Source organism: Betta splendens, chromosome 16, assembly GCF_900634795.4.
Source record: "Betta splendens chromosome 16, fBetSpl5.4, whole genome shotgun sequence".
NCBI classification, from domain to species: domain Eukaryota; kingdom Metazoa; phylum Chordata; class Actinopteri; order Anabantiformes; family Osphronemidae; genus Betta; species Betta splendens.
In genome coordinates, this window is record NC_040896.2 from 16853789 (window position 1) to 16866399 (window position 12611).

Below are 12611 nucleotides of genomic sequence, written 5' to 3' on the forward strand. Positions count from 1 at the left end.
ATGTTCCCTGAGCAGGTTAGCGTGTAATTCAAATCCGGCTTTGATGCCAGTTTATCGTTGTGTTGTGGTAAACAAATGTGATTGACACACAAGACTGTGCTACATACTGTGCATTGATACTTCTCTCGCTCCCATTTCCTGCAATTTATCAGTTTGATTTTTCTCTTGTTTATCGCTCCCTTGCTGCACGAACCACCAACAAATACGTTTGCTCATAACCAACGTACTAATTATCACACCTAGGTCAACGTGCATGAGTATCTCTGTTAACACCTGCTCTCACATTAATTGTATTTCCACGCATCAACCACAGGCCTGGGCTCGCTCCAGCTCGTTTCTTTTATTTGGCACAGTAAATAGTGGGTCCTGAGTGTGGTCCTGTCACCCTGGTAGCTGAAAAGAAACAAAGATGAGCCACAGAGATTGAAGTCAGGTGAAGGCATTTCACTCGAGGCTGCGCGGGGTTTCTTTTAATTAAGGTTTCGCCACAGATCTAATCAAAGGCCTGTGAGCTAATATGAGTCACTGTGTGTGTGTGTGTGTGTGTGTGTGTGTGTGTGTACTGTATACTCTTAAACCTAATGGAGGCCGGCTGACTGATCGAGGCACGTACAGAATGGCGGAGTATTATATTCTGTGCATATCATCAGAGGAGCCCGTCGGTGTTGTGGAAACAGCAGTGCAAATAGAAATAGGCTGCTCCTCTGGGGCGACACCTCTGTAGGTGTGCATTCTGGTGTGCGACCGCCTCCGCTTGAATGACGGCGTGGACGCGTCCTTGCCATCCGATCCGCTCCGCGGGCTCTCCCGCCGAATTTCGTGCTCCCCTCATGCGGATCGCGCGGTCCCGACTGCATACTTTCTCATGGGAGCGAGAACCCAATCTGTGCGCAGTGTGAAATCCACGATACGTCATAGCGGCTCCATCAGCTGTGCCGCTCATTCACAAACTGTATTGTTGACTCAAAATATGAAACGGTCCCGTTTCGCTCTTCGTCAAGATCAAATTCCTGTTAAGACACAGTGAAGGATATTCTTCAAGGTCTATCACAAGCTGAAGTCTGTACTGGTGAAGTCTCACAAAGCTGCTCGGTGGCGCTTTGACTCTGCCATAAGGTCACGAGCACGTTTTGGCTCGTTCGTTCCCAGAATAAAGCTGAACTCTGCTTAGTCTGACAGTAAAGGCAGCGGATTAATCCTCGGACAATAAAGACGGACATGGAACAGTCGAGTGCGGCGTCTTTCCCTCTCTCCTGCTCCTTTCCTCCACTTCTGCTCATTCAAACAGAAGTAACAGCAACTGCCAGCAACACGCTTTGACATCTGCTGTTGGTGGCAGTATTTCATGACAAACATCCGCACGGCCTGTCTACATCCACATTTGACACGAATGTGTAGCCGTCATCACCACTTGCACAAAGCAGCGACAGGCCGCTAAGCTGCAAATCCTATTTTTGACCACAGCCGATAATTCTTGCAAAAACCAGAGAGTCAATATTTTATCACAGGGGTACAGCAAACACATGCAGATGCATTGTTGGTATGTTTTCCCCTTAAATATTGATTCCTAAGCCACTCTGCAGCCATCTGGTCTGTGGAGTATACTCTGCATAAAACACACACACACACACACACACACACACACACACACACACACACACACACACACACACACACACACACACACACACACACACAGAGCCACATGTCCAGAGCATGATGATGTGCAGGGACACAATCCCTTTCTCTTGCCTCACATGTGTCCTTGCTCTGAAAAAAGAAGAACCTTCTTTCCAAAAACATGACCAACACAACACAATACAATGAAAGGAGCCACAATTCGCTTGGTCCCGGACGCCAAACGTAATCGTCCGCGTTCCTCCGAACCGCGCGACAATGGCCTTGTTCCACTCATTTTGCCCTTTCTCTATACGTCTGCCTGCGGCAGCGGATGCCGTGGCGGCGCCGCCTCCTTCCTCCTGTACAGGCACTTTTTTTTCATAAGCATAATTGTATTAGAATGCACCTCCAATCCTCTGTAACAGAAAGATGTAAGCCGCTTCGCTCGCTTGCGAAGGGATCAATGGCCTCTCGTTTTAAAGCCGCTCGCAGAGCTCGGCGTGCGCGTTCGGTGCGTGCGCGGACGGCTGTGTGTCTATACGGCTGTCACGTTTACACACGTGCCTTCACCTCAAGCGCACACACGCAGAATCGCACAGTATAAGCAGAACCGCCTCTGTGTAGTGTGATTAGGTATAGCTGTCGCTGAATTGTGCTGAGCACAGCCAGGACATTGCTGAGGATTGGGTTGCCCAGTCTCCATAGAGAAAAGGAGAGAGAGAGAGAGAGAGAGAGAGGGAGAGAGAACACACACACGCACACACACACACACACTGAGCCTGTCTGTCTCCACCTTGTCTTTAGCCAGTCGCCAGGAAGCAGCTGGCCTGAATATCTGAGTGCCTTTAATGAATTGAAATCTTTTGGGTGTGAGGATTCAGTGATTAAATGCAATAAGACTAATATTCCTGTGTGGGCAGGGAGTCGAAAGAGGATTGTCCTGGGAGAGAGGAAGAGGGAGGAAGGGAGTGGGTGAGAGAGGAAGAGAAGGAGCAGGGGAGTGTAGTCTCCGTGTCTTCCCCCATCAAAGTACCCCACCCCACCTCTTGGGGAATAACCCTATTTAGAGCAGAGGAGAATTACAGTTGGAGGTTTCAAGAGCAGAGGACGGGAGGGGGGTGTTTGCTGTTAGAGATGTGGAACATTAGTGAATAAGACTTGAAGATTATGTTTCATTTAGACTGAACTTGGAGTTTGACCTTGTGGAGTTAATAGAAATGCACATGTTAAAGTTGCCGACCACAGAGACATCAAAGAATTTACATAAAATGGGACATCAGGCATTTTTTTCATGAACTGAATCTCAGTCTTTTTAAAAATAGAGGCTAATCACTGTCATGTGTGAAGCCTGCACTGTAGGTGGTTGGACCTGAGGATCCCCTGATATCACCATGATCTCACATTTGAGCCGATTGTGCACCTGCGAAGTATCTCACTGGCTTTGCGGCTCCTCATCCTTCTAACACTGTCAAAACATTGCGTTAGACTCCTTACTTTGCACATTTACGGGTGGATCTTCGAGTTCATTGGATCAGATGCCAGAGCTCGTGCTGGTTTACATGGCTGAAACAATGGGACGCGATCTGTCACTGAGAGGCGTGTTTGAATTCGGTGGCAGATGCTGGAGTTTAGGTTTTCATGCTGGGCACAATGGGTTTTACTGAATGACAGCGGCGACATTTGTGTCTTTTAGTTGGAATATTACTTCCTTGCAGCTGCGCTGAGCTCATCACAGTGCTGGGAGGAATTTCCTGTAGTGTAGATATACAAATATTGCCACGCATACATAACTAATATGAGGCCGCACTGCACATCACTGTATGCAAAAGTGCTGCAAAAGGTAAAGTTAAACGTTTTTACATACGTTTACATGTTCGGTATTTACATGCCTTTGATGCTGTTTCATGTGTGCATTGTATTCGTCTGACTGGTTGGAAATGTACCAGGCTGATGGTGCATATATTTTAAATATCAACGTATATATACACAAATTGTTATTACACTGTAGCTGCAAATCAGTTTTCCTCTAATTCTTTTTTCATATAATGATAAATATAATTGAATAATTAAAGCACAAGTCTTTAGTTGATGTGATGTTGATGTGATCTTCCACACATTATGGAATATGATGGGATCACTGTATATCTGTCTTAATAATAAATGATGGTTAAATATATGAGACTCAGTGATTGTGTGTAATAAAAAGTTACTGTGCCACAAGGACAAAAGGTTCCAAAGTGTAGATTCACACACTAAACAATTCTGTGTGTTGCATTGTGCGTGTGTGTGTGCAGACGCACACACACACGCACACGCATGCACTCCAGGCCAGCATTAATCTCGCTAATAGTTCCATAAACTGCGCCGCACCGCGTATCGTTTGTGCCTCACCTTTTACACCCAGCTTTACTGGAGCTTTTCGCGACGACCAGCTCCCACTTTCTGGCCTGATTTACGGCCTCCCAAGAAAACAGCGCAGGCCGCGACTCTGAAGCGTTTACTCGCCATAACTGTCAATTAGGAGTGGAAGCCAGGGTTCCTAATGGCCCGGTCCCGGCGCGCGGCGTGGGCAAACGCCAGCGTCTCCGGGTCCGAGTGTGTGCGGGCGGCGCACGCGGCCGCCGGCGTGGGCGCACGTCACAGTTTACTCCCCTTGATCATCCGGGGCGCGCGGCATTTCATCTGACACCTTTACGAGGGGACGGGACCCCGGCCTCCTTTTAAAGCCCCTCGCCCCACTTTGATGTGTGCCATTAGCCACACCTGTACTTGATTTGTTTGCCACTTTGTCGTCTGCGGCTCTTCCCCGAACACTGCAGCTACTTACGGTTAACCTACTGAATCACTAACATTTAACAAGCACTTTTATTTTCTGTCTATTTGCACATGCGCGACATTCCCGTCAGTGTCACCTTTGCTTTAAAGTACTTGTATCTGGACTAGTTCACGGGGTTTCTACAGGTTCAGTGCATTGTTTTATTTCCATTCCTGAAGAACAATGACAAACTTATACCAGCGTTCACTTCCTGCCGGAGAAACACACGGGTGTGCATCACAGATTAGTGCCCGAGGCATTTTAGAGGAGAAAGAGCTGATGGGAGGATAAAGGACACAAAGAGCCCGTGAATTATCAGCATATATGAGCTGCTTATTTAATCATTGATAACAGGGACGATCCACTCGCTCTCCAGTCTACACCCACGTAAAGCCGGCAGATAGCATCAGTTTAGCTTTCAATGACAACTAGTCCTTAACATGGATGAACACACCCCTGTTGGAAATCTATATGATGGGATTATTACTGTGTTTGATATGCAATAAATGGCCAGATGACTTTAAACTGATGCCTCACAGTGGAGTAAGGACTCATAGTGAGGCCTCAGACTCCACAGTGCAGGAAAGTGCCTGCGTTGCCCTTCACTATCAGCATCCAGGCTGAGCCGAGGCCATTGTGGGCTTCTTCTGGCAATGGTTTAACAAGTGTGCGGCAAAGAGCAGGTCCTTCAATAGCAGTAGTTGTACTTCTGTACATGTGCGGCTAATTGTAGCGCCGAGTCACAATCGTTTCATAACAGGCTTCACAGCTTGAGCTTTGTCATGTGTAATGGACGCCCTGCTCCCATTTTCACCTGCCGTAGCTCTCAATCAAACAAAGAGGTGGGGTGGAAGTTTCTTTTCATGTGTTCAAAGGCGGCCGTTTGCTGAGCAATTTTTTTTTTTTTCCGCTCTCAGAAACAATGACTCTTTTTATTGAGAACAAATGTTGACATTTGGAGGGAGCAGCAGCGGGTGAGAAAAGTAGCTGGAGAAAGGGAGGCAGGGCCCCTGTGTGCTTTGGAGAGTGCCTCTGGTGCTATTTGACAACAGTGCTGAGCCCCCAGGGGAGCCCACCTGTGAATAAAGCATGCATTTTAATAAATCAGCTCCTAATTTAGGCATTTGGGCTGAAGAAGAAGGAGCTGGCCAGGGGCTAGAGCGTCCGCGAGCTTCATCATCTCTGTCAGCGAGGTAGAGTTTCAGGTAGTGGCGATCAAAAGGGACACACTGAATTTAAACCAAAGGAAAATAACTTCATAACGCAAAGAATAGTCTTTTATCACGTGTCTATCTGTAGGAGATGCTGCAAATGTGTGTCTTGAAGACGTCAAAGTCACCAAGCGGTGGGTTAACTGAGTTTAGTCTGCACTACATCAGCAGGCAAACATCACTTCCTTGGATGAAGGGGGGGGGAGACGGAAAACCAAGGTGAAAAGGAGTCTCCTGAGATCTGGACGACACTCAAGCTCAAATTCAACTGGAAAATGAAGGATAAGCTGTTAGTCTGGCTGGAAGTGATGGTGGAGGCCTCTTCTCCCAAGGATGGAGTATCAGATATTTGATCTTTTGAGTGTGTCATAGAGTATAAGGCCACAGCAGGGAGAAATAATAATAATAATAATAATAATAATAATAATAATAATAATAATAATAATAATAATAATAATAATAATAATAATAATCTAGTTATTATTGTTTAATTAGCTGTGTTTGGGTGCCATATTAACCAAGCTTTGATGAAAAGCAGGGGAAAGTCTGTCCGATTAGGGCCTATCACACAGCCCATTGGCGCTGGCAGATGCTTAGATAGACTTTTATAGATTGCTCAATGCCGTGCCGTAATGAAGCAGGCAGGGCTGACCCATGCTGAACCAGGCTAAAAAGCTCCAGGGACCGGCCCGCTGGGAGCCCATAATGCCCGATGCGTCCCACGGCTGTATTAATCACACTGAAAAATAAATGCGTGGCAGGGCGAGGTTAGAGAGGAAAAGTGGAGAAAAATGAAATAAGTACGTCATTTATCCCAATCAAGGTCATGAATATGTAGCCGAAACAGATTCCCTGAGCAGAATGAGGCTCTAAAAGAAAATGATGGGCCATTTAGAAAGAATGGATTGCGCAATCTGTGAAAACTCATAATGTTTATGAAAAGCGAGATTCATCACGCCGTTCCCATCTGCGTTTGACTGGCAAAATAAGAGCGCGTAAAATGGTAAAAAAAAAATAAAAGACTCCCGCGTTGAACAGCTGAGTTGCGAATGGAAATAAAATGACTCCTCGAGATGCATGTAATATTTGGGAAATCAGTTTAATATCTTCTTTTTTTTTGAATATCTGATGTCATACCGCGCCAGTGTATCTATACCAGCGCGTTTTATTTTATTTACATTCAAAGATATAAATTAGTAAAAGTACTCCTGATAACAAGATTGTAGCTTTTCCCAAATGCGTCTGAAATAAAAACCGCCCATAATATCTATATATATATATATAGATATATATATATATATTTACAAAACAAACAGACGATGTCAGTTTCCCATTTTTTTGCAATACAACTTGCATAAATTATAGGCATCATTTCGCCCTCATTTAAAAAAATAAATATCAAATGTAGGCTATTCCACTTAGAAGTCCTCAAGTTCACTTCAGTTCCGTCCGCCTTGCGTCCCAAGACAACTCCTTTCACAAATATGGTTTCACAGAAAGGCCAAATTATTATTTTCACACGTAAATATATAGGTTATTAAAATAATATACCATGGCAAATAAGCAAACTATAGGAACCTGAGAAATAACATGTAAATCACATATACTGGGAGATCGTTTTCAAACCAGCAAAACACCAACAATGAATCAAAATAAAGTGAAATAATACAATAATAATAATATCACAACGTGTGCTGTAGAGCGTGTGTGAGCTGAGGAAGCGGTAGCAGCGTTTATTCCCACTAAATGGTGGCACTAGATCCGGTTTGGAGCAAAGGTTAGGGGTTAAAACGTGAGACTCAAAAGGTGGTGTCCTTTCTCGCTTCATAGTCAAAGCAATTGTGACACCTACCTGCAGAGCATGGAAATAAAACAAACCCCACACGATCAAACGAGCGGCGTCCTCCACAAACCCTGGAAAGCGCAGTTTGTCAGGTTGCCTCTGTCCCCAGCAGCCCTGTTCCGCAAGTGCTTATTAAGAAGCCACTGCCTAATTACTGGTGAAAAGCTTTGGGTGCGCGCGGGGAGAGGAACCGCCGCGTCCACCTGCGTGTGACACCGGAAGATGTGAAGTTGCACGATGACTGCGCGGAGCAAACGAACTGGTTTGTTTGCGTTTTGGCTGACCTTGTGTAATTGCAATTATCCTAAGCTGAGAGATAAGGTTTGGGGGCCCGCTGTGCGCGTGCGCGTACACGCACTCGCGCACACACATACACACAGAGAGGAAACATTAAAAATAGAATTCCTGCTCAAAGCTATGGCAACATTTCTTTGCTTACTGGATTGACAGGCTGCCTCTGTGCGTGCGCGTGTGCGTGCGTGTGCGTGTTGAGGCTGATTTGAGACCTGTCCTTCATGGGCTTGTTTTTTTTTTTTTTACTTTAGCTGTCCGCTGTTGCATATTTGTTTGAGAGTGGACCTTTTAAAATTATATCTCTACAGTTAATGCGAACTTTATGAAAATTAAAGAAAAAAAACTATATGATTGAGACAAAAACTAAAAACAAGAACAATTATACATTAATTATTTTTGGGAAATTAAGTGCATTAAATACGAATTAGAAGACAACCTACACGCTCTTTTGTTTTGTCTTGAAAAATAATTGCTAGTGACATATTTAACACTATAGATTAGTCATTTTAAAACAAGTGAACACTGATAGTAGCGCTTGTTCCTCGTGCAAGATTGCTTGAAAAAAAAAGTTTGTTGAACCAAAACAAAAGAAAAGTGTCCTTAGCAACTAGTCACGAAAACTACACGTGAACGTGACGCAAAAGAAAAAACGTTGTGATTTGCATTGGAAAAAAATGAAATATTTCAACATCCAACTCGAAGTGATCCTCGTTTAAGAAAAATACAATCTTAAGATTCAACACTGAATTAAATAAGCTTTCAAAAATTGTTATTATTTTGGTACCGCCTCGTGTTATTACGTACCTTTCTTTGCCTCTAAATTTGCAGCTCTGAAATGTTGCTGCTGCTGCTGCTGCTGCTGCTCGACAACAACAATCTGGTTTGGGTTATGTTTAACGAGGGGAGAGTCTGGCCTCTGTTTGGGGTTTGTGCTCGATTCCAGAGCCTGGTGAGAGGAGCTGAGACCCTCGTTTGCAGCGGCGGCGGCGGCGGCGGCGGCGGCGGCGGCAGCAGCCAGACTCACTCCAGATGAATTAGTGTACCGCAGGATCCCTTGGCCCTGCAGGGGGCTGAAGTTGCCATAGTTTGTGTAATTGCTATAAAAGGGGGAAGTGTAATAAATAGGTCTTCCCAGGATGGATGGGGGCGGGTAGAGAGAGGGGGAACTAGCGGCCGGGGAGGTGGTGGAAGGTGCGGGGGGAGTGAGGAGGCCGCCGCTGGAGGAGGGGCAGCTTGGTTGCCCGGGCCGCCCCGGTTGCTGTTGCTGATGGTGCTGCTTTTGGTCCGAGGTAGCAATCTCCGCCAGCGACCACAGCTTGGGTTTGACGGTCGGGTTCTGCGGAGCCCCGGAAGGAGCCCCGCCGTCAAGGCACGGCGACGATTTGGCGGCGTTGATGCCGCCGCTGCTGCCGCTGCTGCTGTTGACGAGGCTCCGGGCCAGATCCTCGCGCTGACCGTGGAGGTGGTGGAGGTGGTGGAGGTGGTGATGGTGGTGGTGATGGCTGAGAATTGGCGCTTCCACTCCCGTTAGAGGCGACGACGTGACCGACTTGGGCGACAGCGGCAGCCGCGAGTCGTGGCTCTGCTCGTCGTCGTCGTCCTCGTCGCATTTGTCGCCGGCTCGGTCGGAGCCCAGCTCCCCCACGCGACAGCTGACTTTCTCCACGTCAGACTCTGCCGAGCACGAGTGGTCCGTCAGGGTGTCCACGTGCAGGCTGATACCTGAGACACAAGAGCAGTTCAAATATTGTTTTAAAAATAAAAAATAAATAAAAAAAAAAAGAGAAATAACTGACAAATGTATTCTGTAAGATCATTTATCTTTGTAATCAAACTGTTGTTCACGACTGTCTGTATTCAAAATAAATAAGATAAACTTTAATATATGTGATAATTGTTGTATTAATTACAATAATTATTAATATTAATTGGCGCACCTGTCATGCTTTGATTAAAACACATTTGTACAATAACGTTTATTACAAACGTCATCGTGAAAATAACAGCAACAGTGTGTTGGTCCCACTACTTCACTGGTGACTGCATTAGTGTCCACTTTGCCCGTGACCGCTTGTTAGTCACGTTTGAGTAAATACAGTGTTTAGCTTAACAAGGTCACGTGCTATAGTGCTCAATTTTAAAACCACATTTTCCAAAAAAAAAAAAAAAAAACCAACATATAAACGCATCCGGGAACTAATTAAAACAATACACGCAATCAAATACTGCGTAAAAAGGTGAAAACCTCTTTAGTATTATTTGTTTCGGAACAGGCTAACTTGCGCTAATTTAATTATTTCCATTCGACTAAAATAAGTTGAGCAGTAAATAAAGACAACCTCCAGCCCTTCCCTCACCCCCATCCTACTCTGAACCGTCAAATGGATCATTGGCTGTCGCCACATTACACCCCACCTTCATCCTCCGCTGAAGCCTCGCTGTTATCCAGCGCTTTCTCGGAGCGCTCCACCTCCTTCCTCTCTCCGTCTCCGTCCTCCTCGTCCTCGTCCTCGCTCTTGTTCCTGGGCGCCCAGGTCATCTTGTTCTCCTTCTTCAGCCTCCGCCTGGCGTTGGCGAACCACGTGGAGACCTGCGTGAGCGTCATCTTGGTGATGATGGCCAGCATGATCTTCTCGCCCTTCGTCGGGTACGGGTTCTTCCTGTGCTCCTGCAGCCAGGCCTTCAGGGTGGCCGTGGCGTCCCTGGTGGCGTTCTTGCGGTAAGCCGGGTCGTTGAGTTGGTAGGGGTAGCCCGGACTCCCGTATGGGTGGTAGCTCAGCGCGCCTGCCATGCCCGTAGTGTGCGCGTCATAAGGAGAGCTCTGGGGAGAAGTTGGGGAGAATGTCACACGCCATGTGCTGTACAGTGGATTTGAGCCATAACGATATAAGTTTAAGAAGCAACCTCATATAGTTTCATTTACTAAAATCGGTATAATTCTGTTGCATATATAAGTGGGAAGCACTTCTCACTTTTAGTTTAATAATAAAATATAGTTAGTAAAATGTATTTGGTCCAATTACCTGCCAATAAGATTAAACTATCGGGATTTTAATATCTCGAACGTTATGCCTAATTTGTCGAATCCCTTCACACGATTTAAAAATCGTCGTAATTGCAACCAGGGGCAGTAAAGACACGGTGAATAAAAGCAAGGCCGCAGCAAATGCATAGACTAATGGCTCAGATCATTATCAGATTAACTAATAACAGAGCTGCCGTTATGCAGCACTTAGGACAGTAAAAAGGAAATTTCAATTTTCCGTGATCACCTATTAACCGGCTCGTGCTCTTTCGGCGGCTGCTTTTTTTGTTTTGCTGTGGCAGATCGATGTGTTAACATATCTGCTCTTTTTTTGTTGCAGCATTACAAATCCCATTAGCGAATCACTTGATATGCACCTTTCCCTAAACGATTAAAGCGCCCTGTGACGTGAGCTGCGCGAGTCGCGCTGTATACGTTGAAATTCGCTTTGTTAAACTTCGGGTGAATTCAGAGTCTTCATCGGCTGCTGCCTTTTTTACGAGCGCCGTGGACGAAGGAGTTGTGTTTGTGTTATATTCTATTACTTCTCAGCAGATATAAAAAAACACACGGCGTTCGCTATTACATAACTACAGCTGCTCAGTCAAGTGTTAAGCCTCGGTTTTAACTAATGATTAAAATCCCACGTAGATGAGTCTGGACTGACAGAGTAACGACGCGACCGAGCCACCGAATTGGCTCCAACGCCCTCGATGGAAAAGTTCCGCACGCGCTACCTGATAGCACTTCAAACCGCCGAGCGACGCCTTTAACTCGGCCACGCGTCGCAAATAAAGTCGAGTCTTTTTACCATGTATGACGGGAATCCCGTGGTCGGGTCCGCGGAGTATGACAGCGGACTGGAGAAGCCTGCGCCGGCCGAGGCGGAGAAAGCGGCCGATCCGGGGTACGGGCTGAAGGCTGAGCCGGAGGACGACCTCGCCAGGTCTTCATTGCGCGGAGCCGCCAGAGCAGAAGCCCCGTAAGCCGGACACGAATAAAGAGCCAGAGAGCCCGGAGGCTGGTAGAGGTAACCCTGAGGATAGGACATTGGAGATCGCGGTGCAGGTCGCCGATTCCAAAAAGGGAGGAAAGGACGCGCAGGGCGGCGGGGAACAACAGCCAAAATAATAAACAATCAAGTCAATAATCAGCCGTGCAAACAGTCATCAGACAATGAAAATAAAAAAAAAAGTCCTCCCACCGCAGCCCCCTTATTGGGAAAAAAAACCCCGAAAGATCTGTTAATGTGCCCACATAGAGGCAATGTGGCGTGCGTCTTGATCCCCTAGCGTCCGTTGTTTTTAGTACGCAGCACTATGAAGTGAGGAGTTAGGAGGGAAGGAGCCAGTGGAGTTTCAGAAGCACAGAGCATTGGGAGAAACCGGAGCTGTCACTCCGGCTCATCTGAATATCCCATCCACGCCCCCTTCTGCCTCAGAAATGGAGACTGGAAACAAAACCAGGACTCCACTCTGCAAAAAAACAAAAGTATCTCATCTTCAGAAGGCTACTGCAGCTCAGAGTAGAACCTTATAATAATAATGATAATAATAATAAATATATACACCCCTAAATAAAATAGCAAATGCCTAAATGGTGCAAGTTTCCCATTTTGGAGTTATCAAAAATAAAAGTGAGCATTTTTTTATCACATAAGTTGTGGTAAAAAAAAGATTATAATAAATATATATATTAAGTTTTACAAGACAGACTGACTGCGAGGGGGGAATATATTAAGAATATTATTTGATGGCACATCGCGTCAGTCCGACCAAAACTTGTGTAAGAGGGAGGAGAGAG

The 12611-nt window shown here is 45.9% G+C and overlaps 1 protein-coding gene across 1 annotated transcript; it reads right to left on the reverse strand.

The window, feature by feature from the left end:
• Positions 1–6726: 6726 nt before the first annotated feature.
• Positions 6727–12384, reverse strand: irx2a (iroquois homeobox 2a). The gene is made up of 3 exons (XM_029130175.3): positions 11620–12384; positions 10199–10604; positions 6727–9505 (listed from the first exon to the last, which is right to left on the reverse strand). Exons 1-3 carry the CDS (start codon positions 11857–11859, stop codon positions 8580–8582), a joined length of 1572 nt encoding a protein of 523 aa, XP_028986008.1. The 5' UTR covers positions 11860–12384; the 3' UTR covers positions 6727–8579.
• Between the last annotated feature and the right edge of the window lie 227 nt (positions 12385–12611).

Excerpts from the sequence above, each read along its gene's own strand:
- irx2a (XM_029130175.3), bottom strand. The coding sequence starts at position 11,859 with ATGTCCTATCCTCAGGGTTACCTCTACCAGCCTCCGGGCTCTCTGGCT. Across the intron at positions 10,605-11,619 it reads CGGGATTCCCGTCATACATG|AGCTCTCCTTATGACGCGCA; the intron begins GTAAAAAGACTC and ends ACTTCTCCCCAG. Across the intron at positions 9,506-10,198 it reads GGCTTCAGCGGAGGATGAAG|GTATCAGCCTGCACGTGGAC; the intron begins GTGGGGTGTAAT and ends CTTGTGTCTCAG.